At 30.4% G+C, this 21,643-nt stretch overlaps 4 protein-coding genes across 7 annotated transcripts; 3 read left to right on the forward strand and 1 right to left on the reverse strand.

Annotated features, from left to right (window-relative positions):
• The first annotated feature begins 787 nt into the window (after positions 1-787).
• LOC105254606 (structural maintenance of chromosomes protein 2) lies at positions 788-5,819 on the forward strand. Its single transcript, XM_011263392.3, has 8 exons — positions 788-1,055; positions 1,417-1,839; positions 1,923-2,201; positions 2,543-3,316; positions 3,383-3,970; positions 4,175-4,796; positions 4,883-5,136; positions 5,362-5,819. Exons 1-8 carry the CDS (start codon positions 888-890, stop codon positions 5,785-5,787), a joined length of 3,534 nt encoding a protein of 1,177 aa, XP_011261694.2. The 5' UTR covers positions 788-887; the 3' UTR covers positions 5,788-5,819.
• An 88-nt stretch (positions 5,820-5,907) lies between these two features.
• LOC105254607 (ribosomal protein S6 kinase delta-1) lies at positions 5,908-11,632 on the reverse strand. 2 transcript variants are annotated; one of them, XM_025410426.1, is made up of 7 exons: positions 11,238-11,629; positions 9,063-10,181; positions 8,226-8,359; positions 7,729-7,946; positions 6,354-7,282; positions 6,185-6,280; positions 5,908-6,115 (listed from the first exon to the last, which is right to left on the reverse strand). In XM_025410426.1, exons 1-7 carry the CDS (start codon positions 11,331-11,333, stop codon positions 6,011-6,013), a joined length of 2,697 nt encoding a protein of 898 aa, XP_025266211.1. In that variant the 5' UTR covers positions 11,334-11,629; the 3' UTR covers positions 5,908-6,010. The 2 variants fall into 2 exon arrangements, 1 of the variants encoding a protein (XP_025266211.1); XR_003123065.1 differs by having other exon boundaries at positions 5,927-6,115; positions 6,350-7,282; positions 11,238-11,632.
• Positions 11,633-12,520: 888 nt separating this feature from the next.
• Positions 12,521-15,440, forward strand: LOC105254608 (protein abrupt). Of its 2 annotated transcripts, none has more exons than XM_011263396.3 (7): positions 12,521-12,784; positions 13,390-13,566; positions 13,711-14,092; positions 14,208-14,401; positions 14,686-15,024; positions 15,106-15,234; positions 15,326-15,440. In XM_011263396.3, exons 1-7 carry the CDS (start codon positions 12,590-12,592, stop codon positions 15,398-15,400), a joined length of 1,491 nt encoding a protein of 496 aa, XP_011261698.1. In that variant the 5' UTR covers positions 12,521-12,589; the 3' UTR covers positions 15,401-15,440. The 2 variants fall into 2 exon arrangements, with proteins under 2 accessions (XP_011261698.1, XP_011261697.1); XM_011263395.3 differs by having other exon boundaries at positions 15,106-15,243; positions 15,326-15,435.
• A 2,187-nt stretch (positions 15,441-17,627) lies between these two features.
• On the forward strand, positions 17,628-20,297 carry LOC105254609. Of its 2 annotated transcripts, none has more exons than XM_011263398.3 (3): positions 17,628-18,218; positions 19,440-19,631; positions 19,838-20,297. In XM_011263398.3, exons 1-3 carry the CDS (start codon positions 17,958-17,960, stop codon positions 20,006-20,008), a joined length of 624 nt encoding a protein of 207 aa, XP_011261700.1. In that variant the 5' UTR covers positions 17,628-17,957; the 3' UTR covers positions 20,009-20,297. The 2 variants fall into 2 exon arrangements, with proteins under 2 accessions (XP_011261700.1, XP_011261699.1); XM_011263397.3 differs by having other exon boundaries at positions 17,630-18,218; positions 19,784-20,297.
• The last annotated feature ends 1,346 nt before the right edge of the window (positions 20,298-21,643 follow it).

Here is a 21,643-nt window from a genome sequence, read left to right on the forward strand (position 1 = left end):
ACGAAATTTTTGTTTCTTTATTCTGACTGATCGAAGCAAATTGTATCCAATAGATTTTGAGAATTCAATTGGATGGCAATTTTCGAGTCAAATGCATCCAATCTAGATATTTACATCATAATTGTTATGGTAATTTTTTTAATGATTAATTTTGATTATTGATTTCCCTCTCTCTCTCTCTCTCTCTCTATTTATCTATCTTATATTAAATATAAAATTAATAGGATATAATATAATTTTTTCTGTTTGATAATAATTTTATTATTTTTTTTTTATTTATTTATTTTTTTTTTTTCAAAATTGATATAAACGGGAAGCATCAGGAATGTTGGGGGATGCCTTAAGGTGCGGCCTCATTGACGCTAAAAAGTAGCGTCAACCATTGGTTGAACAAGGAGGTAAGTATAGTTGCTTCATTGTTCAACCAATGGTTGACGCTACTTTTTAGCGTCAATGAGGCCGCATCTTTAGGCCTTGCACACAAGACGCGTCAACGCATTGACACGTCTTGTGTACAAGAATTTTTAAATCCGTATCAAACTATGAAAATTGAAATTAAATAAAAATGGAGGCTTGAAATAAGAAAAAAATAAGAAAAAAAAATTTAGCTCATTTTATTCTCAATTAAACAAATTCCAATCTTTAATTTTGAATCTTTAATCTTCAATGCCTCATGTGATACGGGCTTTACACTACAACCAATCAGCTTCCGAGTTTCGTGAAAATGACGAAAGCTGATTGGCTCTTTGTCTTTCGCTCCGCTTCTTGTACACAAATACAACGGTTGATCTTTTGCGAGTTATCAGTTTGAAATATTCGAATTTTACGGATGCTGACAATATATTGTATTTTATGTAAATAACACGCTCTATTATATTAATTTAACGATGTATATTAAATCGATGATACTGGAAGGATTCAAATCCTATGGCAAGAGAATCGAAATAAACAATTTTGATAAGGAATTCAATGCAATCACAGGATTCAATGGTACTGGAAAATCGAATATTTTGGACGCAATATGTTTTGTTTTGGGCATCACAAATCTTGGTCAAGTGAGTTTCACGTATCTTATTCTTCATCAATTATTTCTTCTCCAAAATATCCCATGATATTCTAACATAGCCTTATTCTTGCTTATAATTGCCTTATAACAATATTTATTAATTTTTAAATAATTGTTACAACACATTGTTACAAAACTTTACTTATATTATTCATAATTAACATTTGTTAATATATATTAAAAAATATATTACACAAAATTGACAAGTATATCTGTCGCAAAGTACTCACTACAATCTATTAAAATACATAATTAAGTATTATATTTAATAATATTTAATAATATTTAATATTTAATAATATTTAATAATATTATAATATATCAATTAACAAGATTAATTTGAAACGCAGGTACGTGCGACGTCTTTACAAGATTTAGTTTATAAATCAGGACAAGCTGGTGTGAAAAAGGCCAGTGTTACGATAATATTTGATAATCATGACAGAGAGTCATCTCCTATGGGCTATGAACATCACGATGAAATTATAATTACAAGACAAGTAATAATTGGTGGTAAAAATAAATATATGCTCAATGGATCAAATGTACCAAATAAACGTGTACAGGATCTGTTTTGTTCGGTTCAGTTGAATGTGAATAATCCACACTTTTTAATTATGCAAGGTAGAATAACAAAAGTATTGAATATGAAACCGGTAGAAATTTTATCTATGCTTGAAGAAGCAGCTGGGACAAGAATGTATGAAAAGAAGAAACAGGCATCACTTATCACTATAGAAAAGAAGGATAGCAAATTGAAAGAGATCAATGATGTATGTTAAATAATTTAGCATATATATTTAGATATGTATTTTAGATCTTAATAATATTTTTAATTGCCACCTCTGTATTTTAGATTTTGAAAGAAGAAATAGGACCTAGATTAAACAAATTGAAGGAAGAGAGAACACAATATGTGGAATTCCAACGGATTGAGAGAGAACTTGAACACTGTAAGAGAATTTATCTTGCGTGGAAATATGTCGCTGCTCTAAGTAATAGCGAGAAAACAGAAGAGAATGTTAAGACTGTGCAAAATAAAATAAATTTGAAGTTAGAAGATATAGCCGCCGGTGAAAAGGAAATCAAAGACATAGAAGAAAAATATGCTGAGCTATTGAAGAAAAAGGAAGCGGTATGTTTTTTTATTTTGTTTTTTTCCTTCTCTTGTGAAATCCATAAATTATTTGTATATTTATACATCACATAGAATATTATATAAAATAATAACGGTATAAATAGCAAAGATAAGAAGATATTTTAAATTTGCATTTGTTCATATAAGTGATATTAATTCATTTTTTAATATGCTACTTTCTTATTGAACTATTTTTATAGTAGCATTTTTTCTTGTTATGTATGTAATCTACTAATAACGATATAGTTTTTCTAAGAATGATATTAAATTTACTATGGGTAGTATTATTTAAGTTCACAATCTAAAATAAATATTATTGTTGAGCAATCTTTTAACAGGAGAAAGGTGGTACGTTGGAATCTTTAGAACAAGAATTACAAGAATATGAAAAGAAACAACACAAATTATCAGCTGAAATGAATAGTAATAAGGAAAATATTAAAGTAACAAAGAAGACAATAGATCAAATAAAAATTAATATAGCAGATGATAAAAATGCACTTATTCTAAAAGAAGAAGAATTGGAAAAAGTTGGGGGACATTTTCAGAAATTAAAAGAAATGGATCAAAAGGATACTGAAGCATTGTTGAAAGCACAGGAGAAATATCAGAAAATTAGCGCAGGTCTATTGGAAAGTGAAGATGGTAAAAATGCAACATTAGAGCAACAGTTAATAAATGCCAAACAAAGTATAACACAAGCACAAACTGAACTTAAACAATGTGAAATGACGTTGGATCATAATAAACAACAGTTGAGTAAGAAACAAAAAGATATGCATAGCACTGAAAATGAATATAAGAAATATAATATGGATCTCGAGAAGAAAGAAAAGGAATTGAAAAATTTAGAGAACGAATTGCAAAAATTAAACTATAAGGATGGTTATTTTGAGAATTTAAAAAACCAAGAGGCTACTTTGATGGCAGAAATAAGACCGTTGCGCGAGAAATTGGATCAGTTTGAATCAAGATATCCTCAAACGAGGTTTGAATATCAAAATCCTGGGCCTAATTTTAATGAAAAATCAGTAAAAGGTATTGTGTGCAAATTAATTGATATAAAGGATAAAAGAGCTGCATATGCATTGGAAATAGCTGCTGGAGGAAAGGTAATATTTTTGATGAGCAATTTTTTAACATTTAAAATTTATTTCATGAAAGTAATTTTGTTTCAGCTCTATAATATAATAGTTGATACGGAAACTACAAGTAAAAGGATCCTTCAACATGGACAATTGCAGCAACGAGTTACCATTATACCACTCAATCGAGTGTCTGGTAAATTTATGGATCAACAAACGATCGCTTTGGCGGAAAAATTGGTCGGAAAAGATAATGTACAACCTGCTTTGACCCTCTTAGATTTCCCAGATGAAATAAGGCCAGCAATGAATTGGATTTTTGGCCAAATATTTATATGCAAAGATATGGAAACTGCCCAGAAAATAGCATTCCATGAAAGAATTATGAAAAAATGCGTTACTTTAGAAGGCGATCTCTTCGATCCAGCTGGAACATTATCCGGCGGTGCCCCAGCGAAATCTGGATCGATTCTATTAAAACTCGAAGAGTTAAAAGAGATTCAGAATGAGTTCAATAAGAAGAAACGTCTTTTGAGAGACGTGGAGACTGCTTTATCAAATATTGCATCAACTGCAAACAAACATGCGACATTAAAACAAAAATATGATTTGGTCATTTATGAGATGGATGTGATACGTCAGAGGTTACAACAAACAAGTTATCATAAGATTAAGGAAGAAGTATGTATATTTGCATATTTGAAATATATTAATATAAATTATTAAAAATATATTCATATTTTTAATAATTTATAAATTTATTATTTAAAAATTTATTATTTTTAAATTTATAATTTAAAAATTTATTTTTAATAATTTATATTCATATTTTTAATAATTTATAAATTTATATAAATTGATTATTTTGTTGATATTTTTATTTAGGTGAATTCTTTAAATGCAAATATTGAAGAGCTTAAACAACGGATAATCACTGCGAAAAATTTAGAAAAGGATAGCACGAAACGCGCGAAAGACATAGAAGCTCAGTTAAAAGATGCGGTAAACATTCGTGAGAAACAATTAAAAGAAGCTGAGAATCAATTGAATATCTTGAAGAAAAAAGCAGGACAAAGTCGCGAAGAATGGCAAAAAAGGGAACAAGAATCAGAAACGCTTGAATTAGAAATAAAGGAGTTGAAAAAGACTATTGAAAGCGGCAACGAGCAATTGCTTCAAGCGGAGGAAAAGAACAATTTGTTTGAGCAAAAGGAAGTAACTCTAAAGCAAGAATTGAAAGAAACAAAAGACAAAGTTACAGAACTGCAAAGTAGTGTTAAAGAACAAAAGAACATTATTAATCAGCAAAACAAAGATATGCAAGGATTAATAACAAGAAAAGAAGATATCATTCAGCAGAATAGAGAACTAAATTTGGACATAAAAAAATTAAATCATGAAATTAATGATATCAAAAAATGTGCAGCTGATTGTAAGCATAAGGTTCTGGAACTTACAAGAAAATATGAGTGGATTGAGCAAGAAAAAGCTTACTTTGGAAAGGAAGGTACACTTGAATTAACATATACACACATTTTATTAAACGATTATAAAAATACGATTGAATATTATATTTGTTACAAATATTTTTAGGCGGAATGTACGATTTTAAGGTCAATAAACCAGATGAAATGGAACAGAAGGTACAATATTTGCAAGGAACACGTGAAAAGTTGTGTCGCAACATAAACACACGATCAATAAATCTTCTCGATAAAGAAGAGGAACAGTATAACGAGACATTAAAGAAGAAGAGGATAGTTGAAAATGACAAGAAAAAGATTCTTGAGACGATCAAACATTTGGATGAAAAGAAGAAGCAAACTTTGATTAAAGCATGGGAGCAGGTATAATTTTTTTTAATGACAGGCAAATGTGTTTTAAAATACAAAATTTGGATATGTAGCTCTCTCTATATATTGATGTATAATAAAATTTATTTATTTTGTTAAACATATACATAATAGTTTACTCTGATATGTTATAAAATAAATTTATTTCTAATTTAAATTATGCATTATATAAGTATGCACTTTGCAAGAAGATATATTGATCAATTTTTGTTTCTTCAGGTGAACAAGGACTTTGGTTCAATATTCAGTACTTTATTGCCAGGGGCCGAAGCAAAATTGGAACCACCGAAAAACGTCGCAATAACAGATGGCTTGGAAGTGAAGGTTGGATTTTCAGGTGTCTGGAAAGAATCTCTGGGAGAATTATCCGGTGGTCAAAGATCCTTAGTCGCCCTGTCGTTGATCTTAGCTATGCTTCTTTATAAACCTGCGCCGCTTTATATCCTAGATGAAATAGATGCCGCCTTGGATCTCTCGCATACAGAAAATATAGGCACAATGTTGAAGAAACATTTTAAACATTCGCAATTTATCATTGTGTCCTTGAAGGCTGGTATGTTCAACAATGCCAATGTCTTATTTACAACTAGATTCGTTGACGGTATGTCAGCAATAAGCAGAAATGAGAAAGTAAGATCCAAGTAATTATATCGCGCAATTTCTTTAATTAAATTAAAAATAAATTTTTTATCATACATGTATATTTTTCTATCTAATTAATTTAAACTACTTTTATTATTGTGACATTAGAAAATAAAGTTTTTATACATAAATCAAAATTTATATCTCCTCTATAATAATAAATACATATTCAACATTTTATTAACAATTATGCGAAATTTATTAATTGTCTAATGATATATAAGCCTTAGGTTTGAGAATTCTCCACACTGAACCAGTCAATCCCCATGAAAAATGGATGACGCTTTATTTCATCTATTGTCAGTCGTTCATCTGGATGATATTTCAATATCTGCAATCATAATATGGATAAATTTCAATCTCTTTTTTTCTTCTTTTATTTTTCTTTTAATAAACTTACGCCATACAACAAGGATCTTGCATTTTCTGATAGCCTGCCAGGAATGTTGACTGTGGAATGTGAATGAAACAATCCCGGATGTTTAACGATAAACATCTGATGAAAAAGAAAAGAGTATTCAACTTTCTTGTTGAAAATAATGTCAAAATTAAAAAAAAATCTTACATACAACGCCAGTAAGCAGTTCGTACAGAACAACCCCAAAACTCCAAATGTCTGTAGCGGATGTTACGAGAATAGTCGGCGAATACATCGTGCATTCGGGCGACGAGTATGGATAAGTCAGCCTGGACAGTTCCACATTGCGTTGCGGTACAATATAAGTGAGCCGCGCGTGTCCCGCGTCGAGAAGAATATTATCAGGCTTGAAATCGAGGATCAGGACCTTCTGTTGATGAAGCGCCTCGAGTGCTACAAGTATTTCAGCCGCCCACGATCGAATTACAGCCTCAGGAATTTGCCAAAGTATCCTTTCTTCGTCCATGATATTTTCTTTACACGAATGCGAGTATTGTATCTCGTCAATATTAGAGTTTACGTTCGAATTTGTGCGATCGATGGGAGCTGTAATATTATTATTCTTGCAGGCGTACATTATATTATCGGGCGAGACATTTTGCATTGAAACAGTCTTCAAAGTAGAGCTGTTGTAGGCTGAATCATGGACTTTATTTGCGAGTGAATTACGAGTTGTGCAATTTTCGTTTGATACAGTCTCATGAATATTCCCAGATATATTCAGACTCTGGTTATTGCTCGTCGATGAAGAATTAACGCCTTTCGAAGCTTTGTCCTTTGCACAACTCTTCATGGAGAGATTCTCAACGACAGTAATGTCGTCTATCTTGATATTATTTTTGGACTTATTGCAATAAATATCAGGTAACGCAGGATCCGATGATTCTTGAGATACTCGAGTGTTCGTTGAAGGTGTATCTTTCGAATGTCTCAATCCCTTGGATTCATTTAACCGATCTGCGATGGAATTGCTTCTTTTCAAGGTCGCGTTGACGGACTGTAACAACTTTTGCGACTTTTCCAACAATTGTACAGTGGGCACCTCCATGTAGATCTCATTTAAGCAGGGTTGGGTAATAACTAGTTGATTAGTTAAAAGTTAAAAAAAAAAGTTAAAAAGTTAATAATTTTTAACTCAACTTAGTTATTTTAAAAAGAGTTAATTTTTAACTTTAACTAGTTATTTTTAAAACACATAAACAACTTAAACTTATTAACTTTCCCTCCAAATTTATTTGATGATTCATATTATTATTATTTAGAGTAATCTAATTTTAAAATTACAATCTAATTTAATATAAAGTGAAATAATGCTTTTCAAAATTTTAACTTTTATCTTAACTAGCGTTAATTTAATCTCAACGTAACTTTTATTTTATTGAGTTAATTTTTTATTTGTTGAGTTAATTTTTTATTTATTGAGTTAATTTTTTATTTGTTTTATTGTATAACTTTTAACATAACTAAATTAATTTTTTAACCCATTAACTTTAATTTAATTTAGTTTAAAAAAAGTATAAACTTACCCAACTCTGCATTTAAGACATCTTCAGAGTATTGAGGATCCTTCTGTTTATTATTTTCTACAACTTCTTCCGTTTTATTCGATTCGTGTATATTTTCATTGCTATCGAGATCCTGATTAATATGTTCATTTGTACACATGTGATTTGAAATGACATCGGTATGCAAATTGTCAGATACTTCGTAATGCAGTCTTATAAAATCCCACAGTTTTCCACAACTGCAACACAGAATATATATATATATATATATATATATATATATATATATATATATATATATATATATATAAGTAAAAGAAACATTGGAAATAATGTAATCGATCAAAACTAGCCAGAATTTTTCTTTATTAATTACAGTAATTAATAAACAAAAATTCTGACTAGTTTTAGTCGATTACATTTCCAATGATCCTTTCATTAATTGACTAACGATATTAATATAATTTATGAATATATAAGTAAGTTATTGATATTGAAATGTATAAGTGAAATTATACCTTGCGTATTGGAGAACCAGAAATATAGTTGTCTCAGTTTCCACACAAGCGTATAAATGTACCATGTATGGTACCTGTCCACGTAACACATAATTACTAATATTATCCTCGTGAATAGAAGATCTTTCTACGGTCTAGAAAATGATCCAAATTACTCTGGTTATATAACTATAGATTTCTAAATAGTATTTAACATTATTCAAAAATTATCATGTATTTAATTATCATTTTATTCAAAATTATCATTATTCAAATTATCATTTATTTCAAAATTAAAGTTTCTATGAAATATACAGGGTGTTTCAGACCACCCATTTAAAAACTAGAGAAGTGGTTATATCAAAAAAGTAAAAACATTTTCTTTATAAGATGTAATTGTTAATTGCAAATTACATACTTTTTCTTAAAAACAACTGTATGTTTTTTTTACACCAATTGATTTCTCTCATTATTTTGTACATAAAAGAATTAAAGTAAGATAATCGAAAAATGAATATTTTACAAGATATTTTATAGTTTATGTAAAATTAAGAAATGATTTCAAGCCTCATAACTGAAAAAGTACTTCATGGAAAAATAATTTATTATAGTGTTTTGGAAAGCTCTCGAGGTAAGCTACAAGAATATGCAATGAAAAATAGGGGGTTCCATTAAAAAAAATGCACTTCCGGTCTGAATCGCCTATTTCCGGCCGGAAGCAGAAGTCGAAAATATCACCATTCAATAGAGCGTACCCGATTTATAAAGAAAATGTGTTTACTTTTTTGAAATAATCACTTCTCTAGTTTTTAAATGGGTGAAATCTGAAATACCCTGTATCCAATTAAGAACCCTTACTTTTATTATCCTGTTACAATTCGCACGAATATCCTTCACCAGCATCACCGACTTGATTACTTTAAGTACTTTATAATATTGAAGCTCTGATACCGGTTTGCTTACTATCGAGATATTACAATTCAAGTGTCTGTTATATAATTGCTCAGCTCGTGCCAGATACTTCGCTATCTTATCCTTTATACTCGGTATTCTTGTACTGTCCGGATCAAACTGCACGCCATTTATGAGACACGATATTCCCAGTTTGTACTGCGTGAAAGCTTCCTCGTACTCGGCTATAGATTCATGCTTGAAGGCTGCGCTCATGTGAGCGGCAGCTATCAGGAGATACTGCGTAAAGTCTGCCTCCTTCTGACACGAGACATTCCCTCTCTCCTGCAATATCGAGCACGCAGGACGAGCATTGCAATTCGAAAGATCCTTGATATTATTATTGACATTATCGAAGCCTGATACGTCGCCTAGGGTTGTCACATTTTCCTCAAAGTTTTGATTCCTGATATCCGCATCGCAGCTTCTTGCGATGGTAGCTGGCGATTTTTCAGTTCTACAACTCTGCTCCTCCCTTTTAACATTTACATTCTGCAAATTGGTGACGCTACGAGATTCATTCTTCCTCTGGGAAGCTGCGAATTCCTTCTCGTTCGCATAAATATTATTTGGCAATGTGGAGCATGGATTTGTCGAGGCGTTGCGAGATGCTTTTGATATGGCTTGGAGATGATTTTGTGCCGCGGCATCGTTCGCAAATGCCGAATCGCTCAAGGGAGCGATGAGATCGTCCTCCGAAGTGTCGGAGCACAGGGAATGTGCGCAATAGCTGACGTAATTGTCCGCGTGACTAGTTTCAAAGAACGTGATGAAGGTATCGCTTGTGTATAAGTACGAGTGTCGTCCTACAAATTCCAAAAACTTTAGGGCGTACTTCTTCCTCTCCTCCACGACTTCGGCCTCGAATCTGCCAAAGTACCTGGACTTGGGGAAGGTGGGAAAGGCCTCTTTTATTCCCAGACGCTTGTGCAAACTGCTGAGCTCCGAGTGGAGCTTCTTCAGGTCGTTGTAGCGTTTCCATACGGACACCTTTGACACCTCTTCGTGAGAGGATTTCAGAAATATCTACAAAATAGAAAGAGAAAATTAGGACCGTGTTAAGGATGCTTTTTAAGTACAATCCTAGCAAAAAGTAGCTGAAAATCAATATTAATGGATATCTATTTTTGGTATATTTTGCAGGGTTGGCATGTTTTAAACATTGTGTTTAAAACTGTTTGATTAAAACTTGTTTAAAACAGTGTACACTGTTTTAAACTACTGTTTAGAACCGTTTAAAATATCACAAATAAAATATATGATTTATATATGAATATATTATTTGGAAAAGAGAGAAATTGTAAAAAAAATCAAAAATAAACAAAAATTAATAGATGTGTATATTGCAAAAAAGTTTTTGTTTTAGTGTTTTTAGTTTTTTATCTATATTTATGTAACAAATTGATATAAAAATATAAATAATAAAATAAAAATGATAAGATGGGTATTATTTTAGCAGAATATTTATTTTTGGATATTAAATAACAATAAATACTGTAAAGATTACTTAGAAGATATTGACTGATTTTACAACTTGTGAACGCTTTAGTGAATCGATTTAAAAATTGTACTGAAGATTCTAAACACGTGTAAGGACATTCTGCACAATTTTCATTAAATTCTCAATATTTTAAAAATAGGTACAAAACATCCTTAAGTATCTTGCTAATCAAAATTTTTAGAATTTTAAAATGATACAGAATTTTAAAAATATTATTTATATTTCAATCAAAAGCTCGAAAATTTTCAGTCACTTTAAGAAGCCTATTTAAATATTAAAATTAACAGAGAAATTATTTTTAAAAAAAATCCAATAAATCATAGTTAAAATTAAACTCAAAGTTTTTAGCTCACTGATCTGCATCATTCTTAATGCTACGTTTCCCATAAGAACACATGTTAATTCGGTGCAAATTAAAATCCTTATAACTTGTGAACGCTTTAGTGAATCGATTTAAAAATTGCGTTGAAGATTCTAAACACATGTAAGAACATTCTGCACAATTTTCATTAAAATCTCAATATTTTTGAAAACAGATACAACACATTCTTAAGTTCCAGAAGAGGTACAATTGACGTTACCATGGAAGTAATTTTGTAAATTGTGAAGCCCTTCTTGTGCCGTCTGGTTTCAGTGATTATAAAACGTCTAATCCACTTGTCTTTTGCAGGTGCCATTACTTAATTTACATATTGATCAGCGAATTTTATTAATTTTCAATAGCGTCGAGATTTCTGATCTGTCATGAATGCAAAAAATATAAAGAAATGTAAAATCATTTTTCTTCCAATTCCTACTGATACGCCTGGAAGGTACATATTACTTTACACTTGTTCGCACATTTTTATGGTTTATGATTTTTTTTGCGCTAAAAATCGAAGCGAAGCAAAAATGACAGCTGATGATAGATGACGACAGCTGATGAGAACTGTCACTTTGCATCGCGGAGCAAACAGAACGAGAAGCGAAAGTCGAGAGGAGCCATCCTATTGGATCGATTCATTGATTGGTCGCCTGATGGGAAATTTTCAAATGTCTTCCATCATCGATCACAGTCAAGTATGAAGAGAATACTCGGCTGTGATTGGTCAATTTCTTAAGGCTTAAGGCTTAAATTATTTATTGTAGACCCGGTCTAAGATCCCTGAAAGCAATACTCCCAATTGTTAATTGCAAATTACATTTTTTTATTCGAAACAATTATGTGTTTTCTTTATACCAATTGATTCTTCTCATTATTTTGTACATAAAAGTATTAAGGTAAAATAATCGAAAAATGAATATTTTACAAGATATTTTACGGTTTATGTAAAATTAAAAAATGATTTCAAGCCTTATAACTTGGAAAGTACTTAATAAAAACTAACTCAATTATAGTGTTTTGGAAAGCTCTTGAGATGAGCTACAAGAATATGCAAAAGCATATAGGGTGTCCCATTTAAAAAGTTGGAACTGACCTTCACGTGATCTTCAGGTGGCTCTTCAAGATCAAACTAATGACACCATCTTATGTCCCCCTTGAAACCATACAACTTTTGTCTGAAACATTTTTTCGTATCTTTTAAACTTTACGAGATATTTCGATTTGTCAAGTTACATAGGACATCCTGTATAATAAATTATTATATAATAAATTATTATATAATAAATTATTATTAATTAAATTATATTAAATTATATGTATATTATTTATATTTTTATTTATATTATTTATATTATCAGAGAGACATATGTATATGTTACCCTCTGAGAACATTCGTGGACATTTTGTAGTTTATGTCCATTTTAATGTTTATAGAGGGCGTATCGCTTCCAGGGATCACCTGAAAACGGGCCATGACATCTCTCGGTCCTCTCTCTGGTACACATTCCCGTTCCGGATTCCATTCGTCTCGAGGAATTTTGGAGGAAGGAAACGAAAAACTGAAACGACATGACTGACATCGTCGACCAGCGTAAAGTCAATCAGAGTTATCGCTTTAAATGGAGCGATTATCAGAATCACCTGTCCGATGTCGTGAGGCAGCTTCTGGAGGAGGACTGTATGGTAGACGTCACTCTGTCCGCAGCTGGGCATCGTATTCACGCGCATCGTATCGTATTGTGCGCTTGCAGCACTTTGTTTCAAGTAAACAAATTGTTTGCCTCGAATTTGGGGATATTAATAATAATTGTAGTAAAATATATAATAGATGTAAAATTGTATTATGTATATTAATATCATAATATTATATATTGTTAAATATATTAAATGTTATATTATTATTTTTGTTATATATTGTATATATTTTGTTATATTATTATTTAATTATATTAAATAATTGAATATTTAATATAAAGTATATTAAATATTTTTATATATTATTTACGTATAAATATATAATAGATATAAAACATACAATAAAATAAAATAAAAATAATAACATAATAAGAAAATATAATAAAAATAAAATTATATATTAATTATAGTAATAATTATAATCATCATCTTAATAATTCCACGACTGTTTTATGTCTATCAATATTTTGAAAATACAATTCATTGCACATTTAATAGCAGTAATAGTAATTGGATGATTGTGCAAAAATTATAATTTTTTCTGAGGCTTATTTTGTTGCCTCTCTATATATTATGCTTGTATAATGCGTTATACAATAGTAATGTATGATATTAACATAATGACATTAATATATACTCTAATTATTGTAACATTAATATCGTATAATTCACAGGAAGTTCTCAGTCAAGTGACAGAAGATTATCCGACGATTATTCTGAGTGGCATATCACCTGAAGATATAAAATCGATTATTGAATTTATTTATCACGGCGAAGTTCGGATTCCTGTAGATAATATTAATAGCTTACTCGAGGCTGCACAGTCGCTAAAAATAAGTGGGCTTGTCGATGTTAGTGTCAAATTATTGTTTACTGTTAATTGTGTCCTGCAAACTAGAGCTTCTGAATTTTAATTTGCTACAAAAGCTTACAGTATATTGTATCATCAAAAATTTTGAAAAGTGTATAATTATTTCATTATATATTTTCAATAGATAAATGGATTTGAGGAAAAAGCTATTAAAAGTATAAAAGATTCTACGGAAGAAACTGTCACAGAAGGAGATAAAATTGAAGAAAATGCAGTTGGATCTTTGGAGAATGACTTGCACGCGCAAAACACCATTGAAAATTGCATCTCAAATAAGAAGAAGAAACGTCGCCGCGAAACCGCAAAGAGAGATTACAGCGACGACATGTTGGCTTCTGCAATTAATGATTTAAAATTAGGACAAACTTTAATAGAAGCTGCTACTAAGCACAATATACCACGCTCAACCCTGTACATGCGAGCAAAAGCATTGGGCATACATTTAAATGCATCAAGAAACGGATATCCTGCAGAATGTATGAGTGCAGCGATAACTGCCGTAATCAGTTAGTGTTCTTTTTATTTTAAATTTGATATATTACACATTCCAACATATATATTTGTGTACATTCATTAATTATCAATTATACAAATCATTTATACTTTTGTTATTTATTATAGGTGGTTCAAGCTTACAACATGCATCAGAAATGTTTAGAATTCCTAAAACTGTGTTATGGAGACGCATACAAAAAGAGGGATATCAGATCTTGCGTCCTGAGACAAAGAGATCATATGCTTTGGACACACGAGAGGCTGCTGTTAAAGCTTTGGAAAGAGGAGAGAATCTGACAAAAGTTGCTCTAGAATTTAAAGTGAGTTTTGTTTCAATTATTTTCTCTTTTTTTTTCTCTTTTTAAATTTATCTCCTTTGTAATTATTTTCACTGATTGGTTAAATTTAATTTAATTTAATAAATATAAAATTTAATAAATTTATTATTTTTTTTATAATTTATTATTTTTATAATTAAATTTATTATTATTTATTATTTTTTATTTATTTATTTATTAAATTTATTATTTATTATTTTTATAATTAAATTTATTATTTTTATAATTTTGATAAATTAATTATTTTTATAAATTTAATTTAATAGATACCAAAGACTACATTGTTTAGAGATAAAGCACGTCTGGTAGATCAAGGTAAATTGCCCTTGTCGTTTTGGAAGAAACGCAAAACGGAAAATGAGGAATTGAAAAAGTCGCGATTAGAAGAAGCTGTGGCAGCTTGCAAGGGTGGCAAAATGTCGCAAGCCGCAGCATCTATGACGTACCATATTCCGAAAACTACGATATGGCGAAGACTTCAACAAGAGGGGAAAAAAATGGGAAGACTGTCAAACGTAAAAAAACGACAACAACACGTGATTAATGTGCCACAGCACGATACTGAGATAAAAATACAGGAAGACTCTAGTTTTAGCTATTGTGAGGTAATGTATCTACTGCAAATTATAAACTCTATTAGGTTTAAATTTAATGGCATTTTGCCATCTAATTGTACATATGTCTAGGTTTCTTCGGAGATACCTATAACTTATATAGATGAGAATAATATGCCTGAAGATTCTGTAATAATCTTGGCGACAGAGGGAATGGAGCAGTTGAATTTCGAAGAAGGAAGACAAATTATTGTGAATGCAGTATGTCAAGTATTGTTTAGTGATAATTTTGTTAATTAAAATAGCAAATTAATTCTCATTTATCGCTACAATTTATTTTTAATCTTTTCAGGAATCCGGACAGGAATACATTCCGTGTACAATAAGTATTGAAGATAGTTCAAATTATTCAGAAAGTGAAAGTTAATATTAAAAATATAGATACAAGTTAAAATTAATTAATATTAAGTATGTACATAATTGTTTTATATATATATATATAATGCATTAGATGATTTTGATCATACGCGATCATTGATATTACGCTTATATTTTGCCACTAAAACTTTTTCTGTATAAAGACGAGGTATAGAGCTTTTTCTGCATAAAGATGACAAATATAAATACATGTAATGTGAACGAATTTTTATTCGTTCCAATAAAAAGAGGAATTATATATTCTCAGAGTGTATCTTCTTATTCTTATAGTGTTCACATTATTATTTATAACATAATTAGAAAATATAATTCATAATTTATGTCATCCTACATGTTTATACTTATATATATATATGTATTTTGCAACACAAATGGTATTTAAATTTAAATGCACATATATCCAAAACAAATTTTTAAAATCGATTTATAAGAGAATAATAATAATTATAATAATTTTATATATCACGTGGCTTCTAATCTCGGAGATGAATGAAAAAATTTGGACGAATCAGCCAATTACAGTTGAATATTCTCTGTAAAAAAAAGAAATTTAATCAGAAATGAATGCTTCATTGTAAATAGTCGATTCGTTTTATGCTCGAGTCTTTTTGTAAAACTTTCGTGTAATATATTTTCAGGTTTCTTCAGTCATCTTTAAAATCGAAATCCATATAGAAATAATCGAGAGTATAATTGATATACCATGTAATTTACTTTCTAATCATGTGTTTTATAAGAGAAAAAATATCCTCTCAACACAGGGGAAAATATACTTAAATATTTTATTACATATATAATAAGACATTTTTATATAATGATATAATAAATAATATATAATAAATAATATATTATATATAATAATAATTATAATATGATAAATTTTATCATATACAGGATGTATCTTAAAAAGTCATATACAGGATGTATCTTAAAAACTATTTTTTCCATAATGCTTAATAAAGCAGTAATTAATGAGTAAAGTCGCGCCAATAAAAAGACAAACTTCCTCGTTATCAACATATGAATATTTGGATAAGCAAAAAAATAAACTGTTTTGTGTTAATTTTTAAACAATTCATCTTTTCAGAAATCTTTTTAATACTTAAATCTGATTAATTATTTAATGAATCTTGGAAATTAAATAGTTCAGGACTTTTAGACTCGGTTTTTAATCAGGAATAACGTTATTTGCTTAGTAGGAGCTTTTTAAGATACACCCTATATATAATAAAACGTTATATAATAAAATATGTAATAAAAATTTATAATCTAATTTATTATATATTTATTATAATTTTTAATATATAATTTAGTAATACAAAATTTAGTAAACAAAACAATTCACAATATAATAAACAATCTATATAAACTTTACAATATAATAAAAACATGAAGAAAATTAAGTAAACCAAGTCTAACTAAATTAAACAAGAGAAACTAGAGCAAGAAGGAAGAATGATTACATACACACTAATTATAAATTCCAAAAAAAGGCAAAACAAGACATTAAAAATTTATAATATAATTTATTATATATTTATTATAAATTTTATTATAATATTTATATAATAAAATGGAATATATAATAAAAATTTTTAATATAATAATAATATAATTTAGCAATACAAAATTTAGCAAACAAAATAATTCACAATATAATAAACAATCTATATAAACTTTACAATATAATAAAATATACAATATAATAAAAACATTTAGAAAATTAAATAAACCAAGTCTAACTATAAATTAAACAAGGGAAACTAGAGCAAGAAGGAAGAATGATTACATACACATTAATTATAAATTCGAAAAAAAAGGCAAAACAAGACATTAAAAATTTACAATTTAATTTATTATATATTTATTAAAAATTTTATTATAATATTTATATAATAAAATGGAATATAAATAAAAATTATAATATTTATATAATAGAAATTTTTAATATAATAATAATATAATTTAGCAATACAAAATTTAGTAAACTAAATAATTCACAATATAATAAACAATCTACATAAACTTTACAATATAATAAAATATACAATATAATATAATATAATATAATAAAATATACAATATAATAAAAACATTTAGAAAATTAAATAACCAAGTCTAACTATAAATTAAACAAGAGAAACTAGAGCAAGAAGGAAGAATGATTACATACACACTAATTACAAATTCCAAAAAAAAGGCAAAACAAGACAGACACGTAGGTAATAATTGGAGGCATTTTGCGCAAGTTGGACGCATCGAATGCGTCAGTGCGCGCGCGTATAAATACGACATACGACGCATTCCTCGCTCCTAGCCGTAATTGCGCGTATCGCACAAACACGCGGGTGCAGCCACATTGCTCCTGCCACGAACAAGAGAGAGAGAGAGCACGGGAACGAGAACGAGAGGAAAGAAATCCACAAAAAGCATCTCCATCAGACAAGAAAAAAACGACCCTCCCTCCGCCTCCCTCGCGAGCGGATCGTCATCCTCCTGATCGAGCACGCCAGGCGGAAAAGATTGCGTACATCTCGCGCGAGGACATGCCGGACAGCGGGGCCGTCTACCAGCCGACGACGGTCGGCTACACGTATGACAGCGGCGGTGACGGGACAGGCGGCGGCGGCGGGGGCGGCCTCAGGCACGGCTTCTGGCGCATTATGTCCAGGCACAAGCTCAGCTCGAGGAAGTGGCTCGAGTGGGTCCTGCTCTCGGTCGCCCTCTGCTTCTTCGTCGCCGGCCTCACGACGATGCTCGTCAGCCTCGTCTGCGCGGACTCGTCCTCGCAATCCAGGAACCAGGAGGTAAAGTCGCGACCCTCGAGGTGATGTCATTTCTATCATTTTTCCTATTTATTGTATACTTATTTTTCGAATTTATTCTATATGTGTATCATCACCTTGTGCCTAATCAAAGTATATAATAATATAATAATAATAATAATAATATAATAATAATAATAATAATAATAATATAATAATAATAATAATAATATAATATAATATTAATAATATATAGGATGTCCCAAAAGTCCCGGACTGGTCGAATATTTCATAAACTATGCACTTTAGAAAGAAATGTTTCAGATAAAAGTTATATGGCTTGAAGGGGACCATCAGATAGTGGCAATGATTTGATATGGGAGAGTCATTTGAAAGTTACGTGAAGATCACCATCAATTTCTTAAATGGAACTCCCTATTTTTTATTATATATTCGTGTAGCTTATCTCGAGAGCTTTCCAAAACACTATAATAAAGTATTTCTTCCTTGAGTACTTTTCGAGTTATGAGGCTTGAAATCATTTCTTAATTTTACATAAATCGTAATATATAATCTAGTAAAGTATTCATTTTTCGATTATCTTGCCTTAATATTTTTATGTACAAAATAATGAGAGAAATAAATTGGTGTAAAAAAAACACATAGTTGTTTCAAAGAAAAAATATGTAATTGTTAATTGCAAATTACATATTTTTTTCTTAGAAACAACTATGTGTTTTCTTTAGACCAATTCCTCTCATTAATTTGAATTAATTCCTCTCATTATTTTGTACATAAAAGTATTAAGGCAAGATAATGGAAAAATGAATATTTTACTAGATATATTACGGTTTATGTAAAATTAAGAAATGATTTCAAGCCTCATAACTCAAAAAGTACCCAACGAAAAAATATTTTATTATAGTGTTTTGGAAAGTTTTCGAGATAAGCTACAAAAATATGTAATGAGAAAATGTAAGTTTCATTTAAGAAATTGAAGATAACCTTCGTGTAACCTTCAAATAACTCTTCAAGGTCAAACCAATGGTACCATCTTATGTCCCCCTCGAAACCATACAACTTTTGTCTGAAACATTTTTGTTTGCTGGGCTTAGTTTGTGAGATATCTTACTGTCCAAGTTAAAATGGGACACCCTGTACAATATATATAATAATAATATATAATAATATATAATAATATAAGTGTATAAATTTGTAGATATGTATGGGTATCAGGAGGTACAAATGAATTGGATTGTCCAGGTAAAGTCTGGGGATCATACAACGATGGCCACAAATGTGGCGCAACAGATGGAGGACGCGGGGAGCGGTTCCGTGGCCCTGGGCGCGGGAATGATGCTGGTAGGGGTGTTGCTCGGCTTGATCTGGGCCTGGCTCGCCTTCTTCCGTCGCAGCAAGTCGCCGAGGAACGGCATGGCTGGCGGCAGCGGTCAGGTAAGACCCAAGTTCAGTTCAGCGTTCAAATACCTCATTGATGTATTTTGCGCCTATGATTTAATTTCTACCGGGAGCCATCCGCTCTCCGGTACGTTCTGTACGTTTCTCGTTTCTTTATCTTATGTGTATACGCGTTGCTATGAGGAAAGATGTTGGGCGGTTTGAATCCATCGACTGACTTGCTGGTGGGTTCCACTTCGCAGTACGGGCCGGTACTCACTGAGGTGCCGAGTCAGCTGAAGATGAAGCAAGACCTACCGGCCGTGCCGCTCTCCGATCAAGAGGAGGAGACCCACACGCTAATGCAAGACTCGGCGAGCCCGCCGTCCGTCTCCGTTGGATCCAGCGCCATCGCTAATCAGATTCAAGGTTGAGCGAAGCGACCCGGGGTCGTTCAGCAACGCGCTCTCGCATCGATTGTATAAATCTATAACGCGTTCCCCGAATGAGTTTACTGTAACTTAGCGACTTTGCAAATTGCCTCGTTTCGTTTAAGATCGGCTGTCGACTTCCTCGAGTCGCGGCATGTGATGCTGCCGACACCGATCTTGTGATTTCATGGTTTTTACGCTGAGGAAATTTTCAGAGGACTCCCCCAGGTAGAACATGAAACTCATAATGACATGACGTCACCTAAAAGTTATCTAAAAGTTACCTAAAAGTTTGTAGAAAAATCATAATCTCATTTGATATACTTTTGGCAATGTTTTGGTCACTTAATAATATCATTTTTTATATATATTACGCAATTATTTGTTTATTTAATTATTCATTTATATTTTAATTATATTTAAGCAACATAATTTTTATAATTATATAATGCGATTATTGAACTTAAAAATTTATGATTCCTTTTGTCATCTTTAACTCATTTTTTAATCATTTTTGTTTAGGTAACTTTTAAGTGATAAATAAAATCATGATGACGTCATAATGATGTCACCTAAAAGTCACTTTAGAAAAATCATAATGATCTCATTTGATATACTTTTGGCAATGTTTTGGTGACTTATTTTTGATATTAAACAATTCAAGCGAACTCTGTTGGAGAATATATATATATACTTCGTGTATGAATTCTTAAGACTCAATCATAATAATATCATTTTTTATATATATTACGCAATTACTTATTTATTTAATTATTCTTGTATATTTTAATTATATTTAAGCAACATAATCTTTTTAAAATTATATAATGCGATTATTGAACTTAAAAATTTATCATTCTTCTTGTCATCTTTAACTCATTTTTTAATCATTTTTGTGTAGGTAACTTTTAAGTGATAAATAAAATCATGAGTTTCATGTTCTACCTGGGGAGATATTTCTCATTCTTTTAATTTGCCCGAACTTTGTTTATATCTTGTGACATAGAGAAATTCTTTCTTCTTTTCAATAAGCACAAGCGCGCGATTTTAAGAGATCTCATTTATAGTATATTTAGTGTACTTGGTACTTAGTCCTCTCTGTGTTTGCCTGCACATTCCTCCACTCCGTCCACTACCATCATTAATATGTTAAGTGAGCATTGGATCCAGATGGAAAGAAAGAGTATGCGATACAAGGATGTCGTAAAACAGTTGCATTATGACTGCGTGAGACTCTAAAAGTAATCTTTTATATCAAAGGCACACATTGGACTTGCTATAAAATATATATTTCTTTTTCTAACTTGCATTTATATATTATTAAATAAATATACAGTTAACTTTATACTCTATAAACATATTTTGGGCAAATTTGCACGCGTCTGAGTAAAGTTAAATTATCTTGCCTTGATTTTAACGCGCTTTTAATATTGATAATATTGAACTAAATGAACGAAACAGTAACAGCAATCATCATTGACAATATGTACTGTAAATTAAACATCATATACATTGGTATATATGCATTAAGTCAATAATTGTTACTGTATTTAATAAATACACAAAATATTATGTATATATTAGTATAATGTGTATAAAACGTAAGACTAAAAATGGACTGCAATCTTGAAAGACGGT

The sequence above is a fragment of the Camponotus floridanus genome, unplaced genomic scaffold (assembly GCF_003227725.1).
Source record: "Camponotus floridanus strain SB8 unplaced genomic scaffold, Cflo_v7.5 scaffold32, whole genome shotgun sequence".
Taxonomy (NCBI): Eukaryota; Metazoa; Arthropoda; class Insecta; order Hymenoptera; family Formicidae; genus Camponotus; species Camponotus floridanus.